At 40.6% G+C, this 24103-nt stretch overlaps 2 protein-coding genes across 2 annotated transcripts in view; one reads left to right on the forward strand and one right to left on the reverse strand.

Moving 5' to 3' along the window:
* Positions 1–88: 88 nt before the first annotated feature.
* Positions 89–15352, reverse strand: racgap1 (Rac GTPase activating protein 1). The gene is made up of 17 exons (XM_074680547.1): positions 15197–15352; positions 14714–14816; positions 14399–14601; positions 14166–14308; positions 13911–13980; positions 13771–13824; positions 13603–13680; positions 12421–12538; positions 11971–12113; positions 10343–10507; positions 10130–10225; positions 6075–6273; positions 5605–5710; positions 4807–4939; positions 2651–2777; positions 2446–2545; positions 89–1179 (listed from the first exon to the last, which is right to left on the reverse strand). Exons 2-17 carry the CDS (start codon positions 14793–14795, stop codon positions 1104–1106), a joined length of 1893 nt encoding a protein of 630 aa, XP_074536648.1. The 5' UTR covers positions 14796–14816; positions 15197–15352; the 3' UTR covers positions 89–1103.
* A 1394-nt stretch (positions 15353–16746) lies between these two features.
* The window catches only part of LOC141799043 (inactive dipeptidyl peptidase 10), a 34407-nt gene continuing 27050 nt past the window's right edge, over positions 16747–24103 (forward strand). The window contains exons 1-2 of the mRNA XM_074681088.1: positions 16747–16930; positions 23403–23517. Coding sequence (XP_074537189.1) covers positions 16892–16930; positions 23403–23517 — 154 coding nt within the window. The 5' untranslated portion in view covers positions 16747–16891. The remainder of the gene's footprint in view (positions 16931–23402; positions 23518–24103) is intronic.

Genomic DNA, 24103 nt, shown 5'->3' on the forward strand with positions numbered 1-24103 from the left:
ACTTTAAAACTCAGGGTATATGCAGATTCTTGACCATTTAAACAAGCTAAGGCATTAAAGAGAAAACACAAAGGACTCCTTTTTGAGGTTGTAAAAGTATTTTTATAATTTACAAGAAATTTAAAGTGTGTATCCGTGAACACAAATTGCGCTAAAGACTATTATATAATGCAGCAGTAACTGAGCTGGACAGTTTATTTGCCTTCTGTGACATTTCTCACAAGTATCTTCCCAAAGTACAAATATTACAGAGCAATCAACACTGCAAAACCATTTTGCTTCTTGAAGTATAACAGCCTGACACATAAACCAGTGAATTATTTTCTAAATGAATACTTGCAGTGCAGGGTGAATTTGGAAACAGGGACAGCAAATTTTGTCCATTCCATTCCATGAGAATTTCAGCAGATTACCAAAAAATAAAACTAATTGAATCCAGCCAACTAGTAAAATGCCCCTAATGATTTTTGTTGTTACTGCTGTCTGGAGGTGCATTTCACAAAAACAAAGGCACAGGCAATTTCAATATTTACATCTCAATTCACAAAGGGATGAAGACCATCAAACAAAGTGAGAAACAAACATCAAAACTGAAAAGCTGTCACACAAAGCCACACTTTTAATCACAACCTTTGATGAAATGCTCAAGAGTCAGTTTTTCAACTTCTGAGTTGCACATGAGTTAAAAAACTGGAGAAATGATTAATACAAAATATGATACGCAGACGACAATAAAACTGTACACATACAGTACATATTTTCACCTATGCACACATTTTCCAAAAAAGGACTTCTATGAAGTACATTCTCTTGTTTTCGGGTAAACTGAGAATGTCTTCTTCAACATAAAGCTAAAACATCAGCTCTACAGACACACAGATGTGCATAGTTAGGAGAAGTTACTATTTGGTTAAAAAAAATCCTTCCACAAACACATAAAATCAGCAGAATACAACTGAAGGGACTGCAATATTAAAACGATTATATGCAAGCAGTAAGAGAAAGGATTTTAGCTACAATCAAAGCAGTACCATGTTATTTCACATGCATGAATGGTTAAATAGTTGCTTTTGCAGTGTGAGTTCGGAGTGAGCTGCATGGAGTTACTTCAGCAGTGGAGATGCAAAAAATTTTCCTTGGCGAGAAAATCCAACCGCTGATTTGCTCTTGCTCCCAAATCTGCAACAAAAGAGAGCACGTAATGATGTTTAATGAAATTCGGAGCCAATAAAACAGAGTAACTGAGAGATAATGAGATATTGTACAGAAGATTAAAGGTCCCATATTATGCAAAAATCACTTTATTAAGTCTTTTAGGGAAATTTGTGGGTCTTTGGCTTTCCTCCCAGCCCACAAAATGTGATATTTAATGACAAAACCTGTACTTAGTGCTTGTGAATGTAAAATCCTGACCTAAAATGAGCTGTTTGGATTTTGAGGATTTGCTGATGTCAGCGATTCCCTTTTTTGACCAATCAGGACCAAGTCTAACTCGATAAGTCCACCGGAGCAGATACCCTCGAACCCCCTTCCCTTCCCACTCCCCTCCCTCCAGCAGCAGGGAGGAGAATGCCAAAGTTGAAGAGCCATCACTGCTCTGTTTTTGGCTGTAAACAGCCACATAGTTCCATACACAAGCTTCCCATCTCGGAAGAAGACAAGACTAAGTGGCTAGAGTTCATTTATCAAGGAAATGTGCCAGCTACACTCAGTAAAACTGTGCATGTGTGTGCTAGTCACTTCACAGCCCACTGCTTTTCTATCTTTGGACAGTCCAACAGAGGGCTAGCAAATAGACTAGTCCCGAATCCAAGCGCATTACCAACCATACACCAACAAACGTTGGACCCTGGGAATGTGAGTATTTTAAATGCTGTGAGCTATGGAGCAGATGTAAGAGCTTTTCCTCAGTGTCCCCCCTGTCTTTGTGTTAGCTTCAGGATGCTAACTTTAGCTGCGGTTAGCCTGTTGTTTTGGCCCGCAATGTTACGGTACAATAGCTTCACTGTTTTCTAAACATTGTGCACTCAAAGCTTGTGGCGCCGCTCTCAGTGACGCCGAAGAGCGGGGCGGTATCAGCGGTGGCTCATTTACACATGAAGGTCACGCCCACTAAATCAGAGCGTTCTGAACAGAGGGGCTATGAGAGCCTGGAAACAATGCTGCTGTGCTTGATTTATTGGCTTTTTGGACCAAAACATGTTACTAACATTTCATGAAGACATCAATGATCCATGTTAAACTGTAGAAAAGGAGCAGAATATGGGACCTTTAATTCTTCAGAAAGATGGTCAATGGATTCAGCCCTTTTTTTTTCTAAACCTGTGAAAAAACACGCAGCTCCAACATTTGAACCAAGAGTTCAGGAGGGAATTCATCATGATCTCATTTGCAGTAGGAACAGTGTTAAAGCAGAGCCCTGTTAGCCTGTGCTCGTGTGTTTACCTGGGAGTCAGGCTGGACTTCATGCGCTGGGACAAGGAGCTGGAGGAGGGGGTTTTATTGAGCTGGTGCTCCGGCGTGGTCAGAGGTCCCAGCATGCTCACTGCAACACACATAATGAAATGTCAGTAAACAAATAACTGCTCCAGACTCATACACACACTGCAGAACAACACTCAGGGTTTATTCAGTGTTTATCCGCTCTTACTCCTCTCAGGGGTGGCGTAGCAGTTTGCATTCTCAATGATCAGGTGATCCAAGTTGGGCTGCTCGTTTTCTGCCATCACAAACTGGCTCCAGTAATCCGCCGGCAGAGCCAGCAGACGCTCCACGACCTGAGGAGAAATATGGGATTCATGAAAATGCAAAAGATCGGGCCTGTTTCAGGGTGTTGCCTCATCCAAAGTCTCAAAAGTGCAGAGCTGTTTGTGAAGATGCCCGGGGTGAGACAATGGGGAATTACTGAAAGACCAAGGTACTGTGACGAGGCTCTGAAGCAGAGGAAATCTATCTCCGGAGGCCGTGCAGTTTTCTAATAAAACAGTTGGGCAGCACAAATGAAATATTATTTTCTTTGATTAAAAGTGTGATGAGGAAGATTTATTACACTATCTATTTTCTATTTGATATAAAGTTTTCAAGGTATCAGAACTTCACCAGACTTTCTCTGGTCAAAATCTCTGAGGGGATAGTTTTCTTAAAGATGCTATAAGGAAGATCTTTTTTAATTGCACTCCCTCGCCACCTTGTGACCCGGAGTTTTTGCACACTGTCATAAATTACTTTTAGGGAGGCGCATGTTTGTTTTGGATTTAAATGGAGATCGGATCAAAACAATTTTCTTTGTTCAAGACAACTTTTTTTTAACCAGCTACAACGCGCCAAAGTAAGAGACTTATCAGTACAGTTTCGTAGTGCTACGGTTTAAAACGTGACCTCAAGTCAGCTATATGTTAGCAACATCAGCCCAGTGCTTCTATGTATCTGTGGGCTAATGTGACAACAAGTTAACACTGTCAGTTTGTAAGTAGTTTAGGAGCCGTTTATATTTAGCTTAGCTGGCAGCCCGGTGCTCTAAGACATGTCTGTAATGTGTAACGTTAGTAAATCCTGGTTAGCTATGTCCTGCCAGTCATGATCTACCAAGCAGAGCTAACATAACCTCACCCTTCATTTTGTTGATAGACTCTCAAGTTTGAACAGACCACTGCAGAATAACTGCTGACTGTGGGTTGGAATGGACATTATCACAAACAGTTTAGTCCCTGTGTTATAGAGTGACACAGCCTGAGCTAAAGGCTAATTAAAGGCTAATTAGCCTTTAGCTCAGGCTGTATCACTCTCCCATTTAGCTTTCTTCTGCTCTTCTTTTTCTGTCTGATAGTTAGGCTTCTGTACAAAATTCTTACTAAACTTCGTCAGCTGGCGTGCTGTAAATCAACCCGGTCCTGGACGACCCAAACTGGAAGCTAAGAAGTAGCAATTTAAAATAACCCGTAACCAGTAATATTGGCACTGATAACCTAATTTTAAAGTTCGAATTATGATCAGGCATATATCCAGAAGGTAGACTTTTTCAAGATCACTTTCAAACTCCTCACAGCCCCTTTAAAGCTTTGAGACACCAGAGCCTCACCAGACTTTTTCTAATGGACAAAATCTCTTGGAGGAATATTTTTCTTAATTCTTTGAAACTAAATTGAACTCAACCACGTGCTTTCTTATAAACAGCCTCTCTTTATACACTACTCACATACTCAAGAAACTTTTCATTGCCTCCTAATACTTGACGAAATCATGGGTGCAACTGCATCAAGGTTATTCTTAATTCAGGAGGCAATTTAGAGTTACGAAAATTCGACTTGGCAGCAGATGCTTTACCGTCAGAGGTATGTGCTGACTTTTATTGTAAAATGGTGACTCTGTAACCCATATTACCACAAACAAACAAGACACTGTCACATCGTTTTTTCTGAATCAGTTTGGTTAAACACACGGTGTGATATAGTCATCTTTAGCAGTTACTGTTTGATAAAAAGCTGCAGATGACGAGCGACTCTTCTGACTTCTCAGAAAGTGTGACTAACTCTTTTCAGCATGCTCAGCGTGACATCAGGCAGAAGTTGCTTTGGGCAAAATATAATCATGGATGTTTTTTTGTGTAATATCCAAAAGAAGCGTTTGTGTGTCGATTCACTGTGACCGGATACATAATTTGCAACTTTGCTGCACCCAAAACTTTCAGCACTGCTAATCCTGGGTGTGGCTGAATCACGAATAACTTTAAGGTTTTCCATGAAGTGCGGGGTTATGAATCACCAATGCTTCATGTAAGAACAGATGTGAGGAGGCGTTAGAGCCTACCTTTGGCTGCCGTTTGGTGTCCTGCAGGATTGTCATTGGATCCGGGTTGGGGACTGCATGACCAACTATGGTTGGACCAAACACTCGGGCCAAGTTGCTGATGTCCATCCTCGTGTCCAAACTATCAGCAACTCTGAAATCAAACAAGTTAGATTAAGTATCTGGTCAAAAAGGATACACAGAGTTTTTCCTTTACCATGTTTCACGATATTGACTATCAAAAAATATGTATTTCCCTGTGATGATCATCAGTTGAATGATAAGCTGACTTTGAGAAATACTAATTAAATCCCTGAGGTGGTTTCTTGAGTTTTGACCAGGTCTGCTGGCACACAGGGATGTTTTATGTGAATCATGTCAGTTTTCCCTAATTTAGATTCTAAAAAATGTCCAATTTCTCATTTTTTTGATCACTTGAATTATTAAATTGCCAGAATCTTTCCAATACTCAGAATCACTGCATATGACACATATTTGAATTCATTGAGGGTGTTTTTTAAGTTCAACAGATTTCTGCCTTTCTAATACCAGGAAACAAGACACACTCGAGTTGTTTATCAAAGAAAATTTTGCCTAAAGCAATTTAACCAAATCAAGCATGGAGGAAACTGGAAACTTCAAAAAGGTCTTAGCCAGAAAAAAGCAAAGACTTCTGTGAATTCCAGCGTATCCCAACCCTGAATCTGCAGCAGGATTATTCACGGTGTCAAAGCAGTGTAAACTTTTTTAATGAGCCGCACTGGGATATGCATAGTTCACATAGGTTTACAGAGGCTTCAGAGGAGAGCAGCTGCTTACCTCTGCAGGTGAAGGACTAAGAAAGCCAGAGTGTCTCTGTTGGCCAGGGGCAGGTCGCTGATGGTTTGGTAAATCAGAGCGATGCTGTTGTCGTCGTCTGAAACCTCTGAGAGGGAACAAAGAAACCAATTTCATCAGCTCAGACCAACAAACAAGAGGTTGTGTGAATTAAATGAACAGTGTGAAAGAAAATATACGACTTCAGTGACAGATAAATACCGGAAAAGGCCAACTAACTGAACTCTTTTTGTTTCCACTTTGAGTCACTGCTCAGAGCGAACTGCAAAAACAAAGTCGAGGATGCTCTCATGAAACTTGCATTGAATGGCTCTGTTGGGTACATTTCTGCACTCCTTCTTACAAGTTAGAATAAATTCAAGTTGTTCAAGTGTTACTTTTTTCTTACAAAGCTCTCAGTTTCTGGGAGAGCTAAAAACAACACCAAGGTCTCCACACACACTCAAACAAACCTGCTGCGTCCATGAAAGGACGGTTAAGGCGGAAGGTGAGGAGAGGCTCCTTCAGGTTCCTCAGGAAGTCTTTCAGGAGGCCGGTGATGGCGTGGATGTCGTCCACCTTGCTGAGGACGGGGATGGTTTTGCTGCGGAGGAACTTCTCCTTCAGGTCCTTCACTGTGCGATCAGCTCCGGAGAGGCGGTACAGACCAGCCTGGACAGACGGACACACATGTTTTTACTATTTCATTGATCCAGCACAGAACTTAGGTTTGGAAACCTGCCATTTATAGATTTAAGATTTCATTTCTAAGATTTCAAATGTTAGTATCTGTGCTTCTGTTATGCAACTTTACATAAGTCTAGACAGAGAATTTATGCCTCACAGATAAATTCCTCCAGATCTGTGTTTGGTCAGTCTCTGTTCTGTAACGGGACTGGAGCTGATAGGTTTCAGTTCAAGTAAATGTGTTTCCTTCCACTGGCTCCTGCTCAGCGAAGTGGAGCACTTTAAAGCAGATACACAAGTTTATACTTTACGCTAAGCTTAGCTCAGCTCAGCTAAATGTCTGTGGTTTCCAACCAAGCGGCAACCTCCAGTCACAAAATATGAGGCATTGTAAAGCCCTTTGCACACCAGGCGTGCATTTTTCTCGCAAATATTTTGCACGTTATTTATTTTTTTGAACCTACTGTTTTTCAATGCAAGCTGTCACACCAGCAACGTTTTTAAGCTGAGCAAAATTGCAGCTTTTGTTTTTTCAGATGGAGGTTGATTTTCGCTTGCAACAAGCACACATCCAGCCAATCAAGACGCTCATTGTTGACAAGTCACATACCAAAACATTAAACACTGATTGTGTTTGTGTCCTAGCAACCAGATCTTTACGACTACAGACATAAAAACTACAAAGACAACAATTACAAAGACATCGTTTGGAGGAAAATAGCTGCGGAGATTGCATATAGCGCCTCAGATTTTTCGCGATTTGTGCCGTTTCTGCGCGTCGCCATTGGTGTGCAAAGAAAGACCAGGAACCATAAACTGACTAAGCCAAAAAGATTATTTTTACAGCAGAAATAAACACTTTTACAGTCTGGTACAAAAAAACAACTTCCATCTCAAAGGTAATTTCTCTACCCCCACTCACTGTACAAGGATTTTTTTTAAACTCAGCAGTTTAGGAGATATTAAGCTTGCAAGTTTGTCCAATCTGTTATTTAATGGCTGCTGCTAACGATTTGGTCAAAAACACTGTTTCAGAAACAGATGGGTGATGTCATTGAGACGACATCCATTTATCATACTGTCGATTGCGCCAACTTAGCCCTCACAAATTAGATCAAAACTGTCTTTTAGACGTTTCATACACCCAAAACTTGAGCCAATACACACTTAATGAAAGAGCTAAACTACTAGGCAGCCTATTACTTGGTTGGATGTTTGGTTTCAAAAATAAGTTGATAACTGACGACGAACTTTATAAAACAAAAAATAAAAATAAGTAGGGATGGGAATTGATAAGATTTTGTCAATACTGCTGTCCATATCGATCTGATTCTTTATCGATTCCCTTATCAATTCCTGTTGTGAATTTATTTGGTATAAAAAGTAGCTTTACAGGTTTTCTGTGTCAACAACATTTAATTGAGTTTATACTGTAAGTAAATAAAATGTAATTGGTCTCTGAATCTGGATATTTCTGGGCATAATTATACAGAAACAGGTAAAAATTGCACACAATGTGACGTTGATGTACTGTGTTATAATATATTAATAATTTAAGTTGGCCATCTAGTGTCTCAAAGTGGTTACAGCAGTAGTTTAAGTTGTTGGGAAGCTTTCCGTAGTTATGAAATCAGCCATGAGCCTCTCAAATGCCTGTTAGCTCTGAACATTTGAAATTCTGAGTAATTTTTACAAAGAGTTGATGTGATATGTTTCTGTGATGAAAGCTGAAATTCTATTCTGAAGCTGAAGTTATTCTGATGTATGCTAACTGCTAGCATATCAATGCATTTTAGAGCTGCACGATTTGGGGAAAAGGTGCGATTTGCGATTAGGTGGACAATATTGCGAATGCGATTGTGCTTGCGATTTAATAAAAAAAGTTGTGTCATGATGAGTCTACAGACTTGCTTGGTTATCATGGAGAAAAATCTGAATTGCATGTGCTGACATTGCGATTGCGATATCCTCTTTTGCGATTACGTAATTGCATGTGCTGACATTGCGATTGCGATTGCGATAATCGTGCAGCCCTAATGCATTTCCCATATACGTTAGCATCAGGCTCGCTCTATTTTGTTATTTTGGTAAATAAGGTGATTTATATCATTTTGAATGTACTGAATATGAATCTCCTGAGAGAGAGTAATGTACATTTCTTTATGAAGACAGTTCTTCAGTCAAACTTCAAGCTGAAAATCCTGAATCAAAGTTTTCTTGGGAAACATTATCTGACTGCTAAGCTAAGATAGCTGCAGCAGGCCCCGTGGCTCCAGCACAATGTAAAGACTTGATAAGGGAATCGTTAAACACAAAGGCTAACGATATTGATGGATTGAAACATTTCATATCGATTCTCAAAAGGAATTGGTTTTTGATTCCCATCCCTAAAAATAAGTTCTGTTTTAAATTCAAAAGGTGTCTGTCTGATAAAAAAAAATATTTTGTTTTGAAATTTGGAAAACAGGCACTGAAAGCAAGCCAGGTTTCTGGCTTCTAGTTACTTTGTGTATTGTGTCATTTGGTCAGGGTTTCAAAGTAAAACAAATCTTTCAGTAGAATGCAAATGTTATGTATTTATAATAGTAACTTAAAAACACTGAACCTTTAGTTTAGCCCAGCCATTAGGAAAAAAAAAAAAAACAGAATAAAACAGAACAAATGCTGCGACATACTGTGACACTGCCACAGTCTTAGAAATGACTGTGATACAAACTTTTAGTCATAGCATTCAATAACAGTCTGCTCTATGTCTACAACGACCTTTTAAAAGTTAAATCCTCTGAAGTTAACAGCCATGCACAGTGACTCTGCAAACTTGCATCATGCCTCCCTGTGAACGTATCTCTTTCCCTCAATGCCTCTTTCTCCTCGGGTGGTGGTGCTGAGAGCACAGCAGCTGTGGGCACACACTGTTTGCTTCACTTTAACTATTTGTGATCTATATTGATCAGCTGTCAGGTGTCCATGAAATAATGAGCTGAGCTGAGCTGACGGTTTCCTTTACATGCATGTATGTTTGTTTGGAGGAGGCCGCAGAGGGAGGGGTGAAAGGCTTTTCCAAAGCAATGTTTATGTTGATCACTCCTATTTTTAAATTCAATGATTCACGTATAAAAATCTGTACAAACAGATCCCTGCTCGCTGTCTTTACATGTTTTCATTCATACATAGATTAAAGTGTGAGATCTCCATCAGGCATATAGTGAAAATGAGATGCTATCTAAAGCAGACAGTTTGTCCAAATGTAAAAGAAAGGCTTAACAAAATCTCTTTATCTCTGTATCTGATAGTCTCCAGTCTTCTAAATGAGCTGGGTAATTGAATCATTCTGTGCGGCTACAAACCATAATATATCACCAAAAATCTTGACATCAAAAAGACAGATTACACAGAAATTAATGCTTAAAAGCATAAATTCAAGGCTACAGTCAGATTTTAAAAAAGGAGGATCCTTAAATAAAGCAGGCTGCACATTCTAACAGCTGCCAAAAGCTGTCAGGCTTAGGCTCACAAAGACAAAAGAGCCTTTTCAAAATCTAAAGTAGAAGATAAAAAATGGATTCAGACAGTGGGGAAAAAAAAAGACATTTCATGACTATCTTTAGAAAAATGCCACAAAAAGATCCGAGACAGATGCAAAAAATAAAAACAACAGAAGGAAGATAGAGCCATGCAGAAATCCACTGATTTTGAGCCAGTTTGGAAACAAATTTAATTCTCCGGAAACAGATTGTTAATCTTAGTAACACCACTCTGTTCCAGTTTAATGGGAGACATTAAAGATAACTACTGTCTTTTACATTTCTACCCATTAAAACGACTGGGAGAGACTGCTCACCTCATGCAGGCCTCTCTGCTCGATCTCACTGACACAGTGGACGACGAGAGGAGGGATCATGGGGGAGGTCTCAGGGACATAGTCTGCGAGAACACCCTGGGAAGAAAAAAGGAATGAGAGAAAGTCAACTGTTAGTTTTATGGTGATATTTTAGAGGGTGAGAATAAACTTTACCATAACAGAGACATCAGGTGTAAAGAAAGCCTCACTCACCTCGCCAATTTTGACTGGAGTAGCACACGGGTTGGGTATGCATGGCAGAGGGCAACGATCACGACACTCAGGGTGTGAGACCACCCGGCAGTCTCTGCATTTGAGTGAAAGTTTCCCAAACTTGATTCTCTTCCCACAGGGTACGCACGACTCAGGTTTTATGACCTACGAGAGACATTCAGTGTGATTACCTGTTCCCAGAGTAAGAACTAAAACATACGGTGAAGCTTCTTTCAGCTACTACAGCCCCCGCCTGTGGAGCAGTCTACCTGAAGACCTGAGAGCAGCACCTACTGTTCATATTTCTAAAAGAAAACTCAAGACCTACCTTTTTAATCTGACTTTTAGCTGATTGTATTTATTATCATTTTACGTTATACTTTAACTTATTTTAACCCTTTTATTTTGTTTTATTTCTACATTTCAGTTCTGGTCATGGACACCAAACTTTTTGTGACTTCAGTGATATCTTTACTACTTTTTCTCCTGTGTTTGTCTGGAGATCCTACGTGTAACCATGGCAACATTGTTTACACGTGAACTCAGCTGTTAGCAGCCTGTAGCATGTCAATGCTAACTGGTGTAAGGCCTGATGTCTTCCCACAAGGTGAGGAGAAGGAGGCGAGGACGACGTGCTGGTTCTCAGGTGTGAGCTAAGAAGTGACAACATCGACCTGTCCTTCCATCCTTTGTTATTTGGGAACGTAAGATCTATCTCCAATAAGATGGATGAGCTAGCCATGCTAACCCAGCAACAGAGGGAATACCAGAGGGCAGAGTAGCATCATGCTATTCACAGACATGGCTAACGGAGCTAACATCAGACACCAAGGCCATGTTGGAAGAGCTTCACCTGCTGTGAGCAGACAGGATCCAGGAGACAGAGACTGAACAGACTGCTGAAGAAGCTCAGTCCTGGACCTTGTGGAGGTGGAGACTGGCTGATGATAGACAAGTTGTCATCATCTATTTTCTTATGGACCTTTTTGCACTTTCTATACACTTTCTTACTTTTGTTTTCTTGATTGCTGCCGTGGCTTCAACTTTGATGTACTTGTTACAATGACAATAAAGTTCTATTCTATTCTTACCCTCTAGTATTTTTTTAAATTAACTATTATTTTAGTTTTAGCTCCTCTGTTCCCTCATCTAAATTCAAGATAGCATTTCCTTGGTTCTCTTATTCTGTTTTCTGTCAGAATTTCCTGTTTATGTGTTTGTGTGTTTAAGTAAGTGATTGTGTGTGTATATATTGAAAGTGGTTTGGAGGGGAGGGAGGATTGCGGGGGTCTTGTGTTTTCATTTTATGCAATTATGCAATTTACTGCTTTTTATTCCACTTGTTATTTAACTTTATTTTTTCCCATGTATAGCACTTTGTGTTACAAATTCCTGTATGAAAAGTGCTATACAAATAAAGTTTGATTGATTGATTTAGATGATGAAAGAAATCATCCTTTTTTTTGGCTACACTCTTAAATGTTCTTCGTTAATATAAATGCACAAATAATGTGATCCTTCAGATGCCTTAGTACGTTCAACTTGTTAAGATTAAATCCTCAGACTAAATAACAAAACAAATGAAACCCAATTTTTAAGGTAAGGCAGCAAAAACAGGAGCTTCTCACCGTTTTGGAGACAAACTCATGATGACGGACCCCCCCATGGCTCTGCGGAGTGCTGGGCTGCGTTTTTATCTCCCCGTCAGGGTTGACAGGCTGCTTGAACACATCCTCGGACTGGATGGATTCAGAGTCCCACTCCATGGCAGCTATAGATTAATGATTAATAACAGCGTGTCACATGCCATGACCATCCCGCAGTAATGGGAAAACCTACTGTTGAGTTATGCTGGGGAACATGCAGGCCCGAAACGTCCACACAAATAATTAGAACATTCTGAGTAAATGCTCTGATTTTATTTTCCTCCATCATGAGAGGGTTTCTCAGAGTTGCTGACAGAGTTTAATTAGACTGATGTGGTGGCAGTTCCTCTAAAAATAGACTCATAAACTAGCTGCTATAATGCTGGCTGGCAGGCAGACATAATGAGAGAGCAAGAGATGCACACTTCCTACCAGTCTTTCTCCTGCTGCGAGTCCAGTAAGGGACTGTCTCAATGGTAGACACGGCCTCAACAGGTCCTCCATTTGGAGGGACAGTCACTGTGGTTTTTGTCACCAGGGTCTCATTTCCCTGTCACAAACAATACAAACAATGAGGAAAATCCAAACATCCAAACTGTGGTAGGCACATTATGTCTAATAGTTTATGGTCCTTGTTATAGTTCTTTTTCATGTTTAATGGTTAAAGTAAGGCAATATTTATACAAAAAGCTAAAAAGGAGATCACTTTTTGAAGTCGAACAAAACCCAATTAGTTGTAGGGATGCACAATATTATCTGCACTTTATTGGCTTGAAAATAAAATATCAGATATCAGCCAACACTCCAAATTCTGACAATAAAATAAACAGATAAAATAATGGGCTGAAGTTAGAGATATTTTTAAAAAATATCTGTGGTTTCATTTGCACACTCCAGATTGAGAAGTCCCATATTTGGCTCCTGTTTTAATCTAAAGTTGAATTTTTGCAGCAGTCTTAAGGAATGTGAAGCTGACTCATTTAGGCGCCTTTACTGTTTACTAAAGTAAACCATTTTATTCATTTTGGATTTAATTGCTGTACAGTCTCACTTTTCAAATGTTCCCTGTGAATAGAAGTTATGTTTACTGACTAACAGGTATGAAATTGGCCAAAGTTGCCCTGGTTGTTGGTAATGCGATGATTTTTCCAGGGAGGGAGAGCATCGTCCAGTTTTCAAGTATGATTTATCTTTAGACTTTTTCTTTTGTTTGAAAACAATTGTCATAAACAAATATACAATTTAAGGCATATATTTTTCATATTTTGCACAAGAAATGAATATTACATAAAAAATATGATAAGAGTATGCACCATAATACAAAACTTCCAATAAAGAAGAGAGTTGATGATATCTGCAATTGGTGCGCAAAAAAATATCTGTATCAGCTCAATGAGTCGTTAATATCAGCAAAAAAAAAAAAATCCATTATTGTGGATCCCTGGATATTTATACCTAAAACTTTAAAGGAGATGACTTTTTGAGGTTAAACAAAACCCAACTAGTTTCAAGACATAAACATTGAATAGAAAAATTTGAAAGATACGGGGGTCATTTGTTAAACCAGCACAAGTCTCACTCATTAAAATGTCCAATGAATGTTAAAAACCTCACCTGCCCTGAAGTTCTGCCTGTTGATCGGGAACGTTTCGAGGCCATTGGAGGCCCGTCAATATGGTTCCTTGAGGAGCGCTGTGATCAAAACAGCACACATGAATATGAGGCTGTTTTCCCCCCAAAACAAATGTTTAAGAAGATGAGCTCCACATACACAGTACGTACCCTTTTTTCCCTTTTCTTGAGTCGCACAGTCCTCACAGTGGAGGAGTCCCAATCCTGATGCACATCAACGAGAAAACGATTTTAAATTAAAGAAGCAAAGCATAATTTGTTTTCATGATATCACATTGGGAAACACTTACAAGAGAGTCATCTGTTTTGTCATAGCTGATGTCGGACAAGATGGAGGCAGACTCGTCAATGGTGGTCAGTCTGTGAAGCAACAGAATACGTACATGTGAAGACAGTCAGTGGTATATACCCACAGGAAAGATTTACTACTCAACATTTGTCTCAAACACCACTGTAACCTCTCAAACAAGGCTAGCAACCAGACAGAGCTACACACAGCAGACAGGATCTGAAGAACATGCTGAAGATTGTTCAGGATGTTTCACCTTCGGCTTGTGTTCAAGTTGGCAGTGTGCTGGCAGTTTGTGTTCAGAAAGGCCAGAGCTGAGCGCTGCTCTGCACTCAGCTGAATGCTGTTACTGGATCCCTCACTGGTCAAGAGGTCTCGTATCAACTGGATCTGACGGTCCTGTGTTTTACAGAGCAAATCAGAATCAAGTAAAGCCTTATGATTAAAAGAAGTAGGCAGTAAATGTGAAGAAACTGGGCTCCTACATACCAACTTCTCACAGTCAGCCTCAGCCTTCTGCCTGCGCCTGATCTCCACATCCACTTGATTGCGGGCATGTTTCAACTTAACCTCCAGGGCTCCCCTCTCTGTCTCAGTTTTAGTGAGCACCTCTTTGAGGGACCCCAGATCATTCTGTGCCCTCAGCCATCTGCGACGGCAGTCCTCAAAGTTTTGAGCCATCTGGATGAAGTCTGGCAAAGAGAAGGCACGTTCATAAAAATGTGGCAGGCATCTGTGCAGCTAAAGCATTTTCCACAAATCGTAAAAAAAAAAAGATAAACTCAAGAACCATTAACTACTTACTGGGTTCAAGGTTCTCATTGAGAAGGTCAGCTTGTGTCCTCAGCCTATCATATAAGCTCTGGAGACCCACAGCCGTCTCCATGGCGTACTGTATTTATAGACCCTTTAAAGAAAGAGATCAGCTACAATTATTTCATTTCAGCACAAAGGTTTGATATGCATTTGGCTGATCCACTGCTGTAATTGTAACAACATAAAGACATTCAATAATGTTTAGAAAAGAAGGCATCATACTCTAAACTAAATAACAATACAAACAAATTTGAAACAAGCCCTAGCAACAGAAGTTTACTCGAATATGTAAATACAAAATGAGACAGCAGCATACATGCTATATGTATGTCTTTTATTTATGTTCTTGCTTGTCACACAAACATGTCTCTCAGTTGATTGAAAAATAACAGCACGGACGACACGTTTAGCTCCAATGTGAACTCCAGCATTATTTATCCACGCTAGATGAAAGGAGTATTTGTATCTTACCGTTTCCGTATAAAGATAAATCGGGCAGAAACTCCCTCTGAGAAATGCGGTTATTCCTTTTCTGTTTTCAGCGACAGAGTTGTACCTTTGTCCACATCCTTCCGCAGCCACAGCCACAGTGAGCGCGTTGTAATTCAAATTTCGCCGCTAGCCAATGAACGAACCGAATCATCACAACGTCACCAGACCTCGAACTTTCAAAATAAACTACCAAAACAAAAAAAGGTCGATGAACACGAGAAGAAAAAACAAAACCTTTAGCAATAGATTCAACTAAAAAGATTATTTCAAGAAAAAACATCATTTAAATTGATGGTAGTAGAAGAAAAGGCAGAAAACATAGCTATAAAGTTATATTTAAATGACAGGCTAAAGTCTAACTTCCGGTAAGAATTTCCAAAATATAACTACTCAGGTTTCTGGTTTCTGCACATGTAATCGGAAAAATAACGGTTTGTGAATGAATGTAACTGACAAATTTAGTCCATTGCTGTTAAATGAGGCCCCCTTCGTCTTAACAACACAGGGGCATGAGTCACTATGTGTGTCTGACATAATCTGCTATATTTGCCAATTCTTTATACTCATAAAAAATGACCAAGTTTAGCTCCAGGGGTAGCCTTAATCACAGACAAACAGTTTTCTCTAAAAGATTTACTTGTATAATCTATCTTAATATGGAATAATTCTTTTTGACAGCATTATCACCACTATTACTTTTATCACAGCCTATCTCACTTATCACTATATTTATTTATTTATTTAATTAATTATCTATTTAATTTCAATTAATTTATTTCACTTTAATTCCTTTGGGTCATTTTGATGTATTTTGATTTATTTTAATTTATTTTTATTAATTTGTTTATATCCATTTGGTGTCATTTTTATGAATCTTCATTCTTTGGACTCAGTTTATTTTATTTCTCTTTTATTTTACATGTTTTATGGTATTCAGTTAATCTTTTTTTTTTTTGTTTTATAGTACTGATTTTATTTTCACCTTTGGATAATCCCTGTGACTCTTCTGTGGTACATGGCTCACTTGTGTCTGTTAAGAAACCAGGGTACATATTATTATAAAAATAAATCCATCAATAACTCTTCTTAAAATTTCAAACAGAGATTTCTGGATTGTGTTGCTTTTGAATTTGACCAAGGCCAAGATATCCTACTTAAAATATGGCAAGTGTGCTATTATTGTGTGTGTTGAAATCTACAGTTAATCAAAAGGGGCTGTTATTAAATCCCGAGGTGATAAAATTGAGCTATTTGAGTCACTAAAGCAGTAAATTGTGTTCTTTTTTTAACTAGTTATGTGCTTTAATGGAATACAAAAACAGCACACAAAAAAGCTGTTTCTGCTGAAAAACGGTTAATTTGTTTCGAATAGGAACGCTTTAACGGCTGAAGTCACGTGCGCTATTTTGTCATTCTTAATCTCCGTGCCGACCAATAATCGAATATCAAACTGATTAGTGTGTGTGTGTGTGTGTGTGTGTGTGTGTGTGTGTGTGTGTGTGTGTGTGTGTGTGTGTGTAAGAGAGGGAGAGAGAGGGGGAAGAGCGAGAGAGAGAGCACCAACACGGTGTGTGAAGCAGAAACTTGCAGAAAGCAGAGCATGCAGAAAAAGCTCCGTGTGAAGACCCCAGTGCAGCAGCTCGGCAGGGCTTGAACCTACAAAGGAGGATTACAATGATTGCCACAACTCAACAAAACATGACCACGGAGCTGGTATGTGTGTGTTTTTTTATTGTTTAATCCCCACTCACAGCTTTGAGTGCGTGTTTAAGTGCGCGTGTAGTCTATGAGGAGGGATTCAGAGAGCTCCTCTGGTGTGCAGTGGGGGGATTCCTCATGTATGCCCACAATGCGATGACTATCGATTTGCGTTTTAACCATTTCGCCCATTCAGACTTTTCCAGTCAATATCACTCTCCTGCACAGGCTGGACTCTGTGCATTGCGGTGCGAGGGAGCTGGTGTGGTAACTCGACGTGCAGGGCTTCTCTCACACTTGTATTGTTACTCTGTCCCATGCAGACTTTTATTGCACGGTATCTGCAGTCAGATATTAAAGGTGTAAGATTTTATCTCTTTGTCCAGTGACACCAAGGGGGGAATCCTTTAGAAAGCATTGTATGATTGATTAATTCTGAGGCTGCTGTGTAGGTGTATTGTCAATGAATACAGTCTATGCACCCACATCCCCTTGTTTGCTTGAACCAATAACACACTTATGTTACATGAGGAATTTTATCAAGCTTTGTTATTTATTTTAATGCATTTCTCCTGTTCAGTATGAAGACAGTTCATCCCTTCTTGTGTAGATACTTAAAACATGAAAACAGCATTTATTGATCACTTAATGTGTATTTTATTGAATGTTTTTACTGATTAAAGTTTTAAAATCTGCAAGTGATCAATAGACTAATGAAATCAACATGATGGGGATCAATGTTTGCAAAAGATTGGTTTGTACACTGCAATTTTCTGCTAATGTGCCTCCTCTTTTAGATCAAACTTTCTCATGCTGCATCACTCGTCCAGCAATTTCAATCAGCTGCTTTCTCTTTCTCTACAGTGCAGAGCAACAATTTCATCCCTTGCCAAGTCCAGTAATTAACAGTCTTATCAAGCTGTCGCTGTTCTTGTGAAAGAGCTTCAATCATGAGATCATTAGTACACAGCTGTCCCCTGGTGGAGAGAGTGTTTGAGAGACTACCGGAGCGCTTAGATGATTTGTCAAATTGTGCCTAATTTGGTACTCTGTGATGTTAAACACGAAGCCGCGCGCGAACCTTTGGTCTTCTGCTGACACGTTGAAGTGATGGAGATCCCGTGAACCCCGGCTGAGGCGTCTTGTGTGATAATCCTGCTGCATTATTGTCTCCTTGAGAGGGCCACACAAGGCTGCGGGGCTTACAGATCATCCATTACCTACAAATGTCGCAACATTTCACGTCAAAGCCTGGAATCAATATTTTCATATTGTTATGATATTAATGAGGCAGAGCTGGGGTATGGATTGTGATGTTTGCCTCTTTAAAGAGGGTATGCAAAGCTTTTTTGGGGGTGCATGGGTCATATGTTTACAACATTAGATGCATTAGTGTGGACATAAATTACTCTGTGTCATAAAAAGGCAATTTCATGCCAGGAAAGTATAGTGCTTTGGTTCTGGTTCAGCTAATCCCTGGCATTAAGGAAGAAAACAGCTGTGATTTAATTAGTTTTCTTCAAAGGCGTCATTATTGTTCCAACATGCATTTTCAGTGCTGATAAAGTGACAGTATGACACAGTGCATTCTTGTATGCCGTGAGCGTAATGTAAGCTGCTGAGCGAGGGTGAAAAATGGCACGCTGTATCTCATATTTTACTGTTTATTTATATATATATCATGTCACCTGCAGCTCCCCCCGATGTGTTTTCCTAATGCTGCTCGTCTCCTCAGGCAGCAGCTCGGTCACCCAGAGTGGCTGGACGCGCTGAGGAAACGGGACCTATGTTTTTTTTTCTTCTGTGTAGTTTTTTCCTTATGCACGACGGGGAGCATGGAAAGAATAAGACACTAGGGCAGCCTCGCAGTGGTGGAGGCTAAAGCAGCCAGGACTTTGATTTCACAAAAGCTCATGCTGCTGCATTGTCTGGGAAAAGCCTGGAGGGCAGAGGAAAATCTGCCCGGCGAGTCCCACATGGTGTCTGTACCACCTACTGCTTCTTTTAAGATAAGAAACTCAAAAGGAGGGATGGTGTTGCAGCAAGAAAGAGCAATAAGTTCCCCTGAATGTGATCAAAAGGGCGCTTGGATATGAATCAATATCGAGCTGTGTGTCTCATTACTACAGCATATGTGGGCTACAATTTATTCCTACCACACTTAAGTTACTCTCTGCCTTAATGATAACCTTCACTTGGAATGAGTCAGTTGGAGATATTGACATGGTAATACGTACGTGGGTTACTTGCTAATCTACAGCTTTCCCCAGTGAGCAATTACAGTGAATCATTAAGATCAGGAGCATATAGGCTATATTGAATACATGTCTGCCAATAGATCCCCCTCTTTTAATGGAGGTGGTGATTTCATTGATGCCTCTGCCAATGTCTTATGCGTAATAAACATCACAGTCCGTTACTAAAGGAAGGGTTTTAGGGGATATGCAAATCCAGAATCCTCAAACTGCCTGCTCTGGTTCCCCTAGCTCCCCTGCATGTAATTTATTGTCAGATTCTCCATGCCTCAAAGACACAGAAGATGGAGTTAAGGAGGTCTCAAGAGTCTAATTTATGAATTCTTAGCACCGCCTGGATCCTGCGCAGCCCACTTGTGTTGCATGCCGTGCAGATTGAGAAATCGTGTTCAGTGTGGCTTCCTTTTTTTGCGGACTGACTCGATCAATACGGTTGCGATGGTTTGATTCTGTGTTTGTGTTGCTTCGAGGAAAAGGAGCCTGTCAGCTGGAACCTGTTCCTGTGCAATGAGGATGATTCTTGAGTTCTGGAAATTAGAGTTCTTGGTGGAGGTGTCAAACTTTGCAAGAGAATAAAAGGGAGTCTATCTAACTGTCTCCTCTACGGCTGTATTCCCTCTATTAATTGTTTCCCGCTGGACCTTGTACAACTGTACACCTTATTGATTCTCTCATTTGGTTGAGTGAAAATCCTCCAGCTCTGTTGGCAAACTTAAAGAGCTTTCTCTCCTCTAATGCGGTTCTGCTCGGGCAAAAAGAAAACCTCCTCTCACAGGGATTCCTTCAGGAGAGTTTTCCATAAACATAAAGACCTTTTGATTTGCATTCTCGGCCCTCCTCTTGGAGTTTGACAGACACCTCACTTAGGCTTTCACTCCAACTCCTCAGGGATTACGCAGGCTGAATAAAATAGATGGCCCACTTCACAGCTCTATGTGTGATTCATTTTTGATCTGGCTCAGCAGAAAAAAACACACCTTTGAGATATATTTGCTTGTCCATCAGCGTCAGGGCTGAAATAATCCTGGTCACTTCTACAGCTCGGCTTGTCATCTCTTCACCTGTGCCAGCAGTTTGTGCTGCATTACATTCACTCATGTCCAGCAGCTAGTTCAGCCTCGCCAGTGGTTTCTCTCTGGGGATTCAGCTCAGTGCATCTGTGCCTCATTTGCAAGTATGACAAAACTCCTCATCCCCATGAATGTGGGATTCTCCCGATTTGTCTTAACAATGACCTTAATTGGAAATGTATTCTTCTGTCTGGGCTCAGGGGAACGATGGGCGCTGTGCATCCCATTAGGATGATGTCTCAGCTTTGGTGTTGCGCTCAGTAATTAGGGGAAGAGCTTTGAAATGGATACAGGATGTGATGGAATCAGTCAGGTGGAAGAATTTAATTTAAATTCCTCTTTCTAGCACGAGAACCTGGAATCACTCCATGATTTGTTTAAGGTTATACACTAACTGGCCACTTTATTAGGTACACCTTGCTACTACCGCGTTGGACCTCCTTATGCCTTCAGAACTGCCTTAATCCTTGGTGGCATAGATTCAACAAAGTACTGGAAACATTCCTCAGAGAGTTTGGTCCATATTGACATGATAGCATCACACAGTTGCTGCAGATTTGTCGGCTGAACATCCATGATGAGAATCCCACCACATCCCAAAGGTGCTCTATTGGATTGAGATCTGGGGACCGTGGAGGACATTTGAGTACAAGAAACTCATTGTCATGTTGAAGAAACCAGTCTGAGATGATTCCAGCTTTATGACATGGAGCGTTATCCTGCTGGAAGTATCCATCAGAAGATGGGTACACTGTGCTCATAAAGGGATGGACATGGTCAGCAACAATACTCAGGTAGGCTGTGGACTTTAAACCATGCTCAGTTGGTACTAAGGGGCCCAAAGTGAGCCAAGAAAATATCCCCCACACCATTACACCAGCAGCAGCCTGAACCGTTGATACAAGGCAGGATGGATCCATGCTTTCATGTTGTTGAGGCCAAATTCTGACCCTACCATCTGAATGTGGAGCAGAAATCCAGACTCATCAGACCAGGCAACGTTTCTCCAATCTTCTATTGTCCAGTTTTGGTGTTGCTGTGTGAATTGTAGCCTCAGTTTCCTGTTCTTAGCTGACAGGAGGGTCACCCGGTGTGGTCTTCTGCTGCTGTAGCCCATCTGCCTCAAGGTTGGACGTGTTGTGTGTTCAGAGATGCTCTTCTGCAGACCTCGGTTGTAACCAGTGGTTATTTGAGTTACTGTTGCCTTTCTATCAGCTCCAACCAGTCTGTCCATTCTCCTCTGACCTCTGGCATCAACAAGGCATTTTGTCCCACAGAACTGCCGCTCACTGGATGTTTTCTCTTTTTGGGACCATTCTCTGTAAACCCAAGAGGTGGTTGTTGGTTAAAATCCCAGCAGATCAGCATTTTCTGAAATACTCAGCACCAACGACCATGCCACATTCAGAGTCACTTAAATAACCTTTCTTCCCCGTTCTGATGCTTGGTTTGATCTGCAGCAGATCGTCTCGACCATGTCTACATGCCTATATGAATTGAGCTGCTGCCATGTGATTGGCTGATTAGAAATTTGCAATAATTAGCAGTTGGACAGGTCTGCCTAAAAGAGCTGAATATGCAGTATGATTCAGTATCCACTAAAGCCTTCATACAGTACTGTAGCTTCTTTATCTGACAGAAGGATAACGGTGATTTACAGAGATTTTGTGTACCAATAGGGCAGCAGAATGAGATAAAACAGGGAGTAGGAAAGACCAGGAAAACCTTGGACATCAATCCCCTGGCTCCGGCCTGCACGGAGAGCTCAAACATCACTTAACGTCAACCCTGCAGGTGCAACTGGTAGTGTTTTTAATTCGAGCATGTTGCGATGCTTCAGCCAAGAAGATCTATTAAAGATGAGACCTTGGCAGCGAGTTGAATGCTGGCAACCCGTCGAGCTAGAGCAGACTTTGTGTGTTTTCCATTCATCTGGGGTATAAAGGAAACCTTGCAATAAGAGGTGAAAACATCTGAAATAAATTCTCTTGTGTATCAAGGTTTTTTTTTTTTTATCTACTATGTGGAACCCTGCAGCTTCTGGTTCAACCGCATTGACCTTTACTTTTCAGCTCCTGCAAAACTGACTTCACTGAAATAGGCTTTTAAGACATTTTGACTCCGGTTATGTAACTGCTTTGTCTGTTATCAGCACTTTCACGCCATGTGCAGCGGTAATAGGAGTACATATGTGTGGAGATGAACTGCAAGGTTAGCATATTGATGACAATGTGGTGAATCACAGGCTCAGGGGCAGCTGGTGTCACCGAGGGAGCACGGAAGAGCGGCAATCTGTTGATGCCCTCATCCAGCTACCTCCATCTCAGCGGCCGGGATGAATAATCAGGGCAGGTGAGGCTATAAAGGTTCTGCTGGATGTTTGGACAGCCATAATGAAGGCTCAGTGTTATAGCCGCTCTGTGATTAAACTCACTCACTCCAGCGGCCATGTGGCTCCAGCAGGGCCGGCAGCTCATTATGAGGGAGTGGGGCACGGCCTGGAAACAGCATGTGATTGTGTTTAATTGTGACTGATACTCATGCCAGGCTCGTACCATCCGTTCCACCCGCTCAGAGAGGAAACACAATAACTGGAGGCTAAAAGTTTGGCTCTGGTTTGCCACTGAAGTTTTGATTCATTTTATGATCGCACAGCCTCATCTATTTACACTCTCTTTTATTGCCTTGTTAACAATTTAATCCAGGGCTTTTGGATAAACCCTCAGCCACGGCAGATGTACTAGGTAGCATCCTTTTTTCACAGACACTGGTTTTGTAAACCACACACCCCATCAGATGTGTCGTAGGTGAAATGAGGCAACACAACAGAAAATTTATGTTGAGGCCAAAAATTGCTTCTGCAATTAAAGTCTCATATGCAGCCATTTTACGCATCTTTCAGATGGAAAATTTGTGTAATTTTTGCGATGTTTCTGTGATGCTGAAGACCGGTCTCGCATCCCCTCAAGGCTTACTGTACTAATACGCCCGTCGGGGGGGAAAGTCTGGAAATGATGCAGCACTAATGTCTTCCTCCTCCTCCTCAGCTGCGCTCACATTCATCATCGTCTGTGTGTGTGTGTGTGTGTGTGTGTGTGTGTGTGTGTGTGTGTGTGTGTGTGTGTGTGTGTGTGTGTGTGTGTGTGTTTCTTGTCACAACAGGACCTGGGAAGTTCAGATGGTCCCCCGCGGAACTGGAAGGGCATCGGAATCGCCATGGTGGTGATCCTGGCTGTTATGTCGCTCGTCATACTCTCTGTGGTCCTCCTCACGCCTGGTAAGAGGAAGTGTCATGAATCACAGGAACTTGACCTTAGGAGTGTTTCTAGTGAAATACTGTAGTTTATAACTCATTTACTTTTTAGTGGAGTATTAGATTTGAGTAGGGATGCACGATAGTGGATTTTTGCCGATATCCGATATGCCGATACATCGAAACCCCTTTTGGCCGATACCGATAGTCACAAGTTTGTTTGTTTTTTTCACTGTAAAGAAAGCTAAATCTATCCTGTGCTGGAATTTATATGTTACTCTTATTGTGACGGTCTTATTTGTTTAAGAAAAACACATAAAACAAGACAAAAACATTTGCTTTTACCATAAATAAGAAATATATTATATTCTCATTCTCAAGACATTCAGTATTGAAATGCAGAAAAATAATTTCTTTAGATCACATGAACTTTAAATGTACAATGCATTTTTAAACATAACCAAGTTGCATTTGATTATTTTAGAGCTACTGCAACAACCTGGTGACAGACACAGAGCTCTGCAGTGCAAATAAATGAAGTGCTACATTTTATTTAAGGAGCTTATTTTTCAGATGGAAAATAATAATAATCCTAACTGAATAGCACCTT

This window comes from Halichoeres trimaculatus, unplaced genomic scaffold (assembly GCF_033239565.1).
Source record: "Halichoeres trimaculatus isolate MK-OKI-2021-1 unplaced genomic scaffold, fHalTri1.1 fHalTri1_scaffold_11, whole genome shotgun sequence".
In the NCBI taxonomy this organism is placed as follows: Eukaryota; Metazoa; Chordata; class Actinopteri; order Labriformes; family Labridae; genus Halichoeres; species Halichoeres trimaculatus.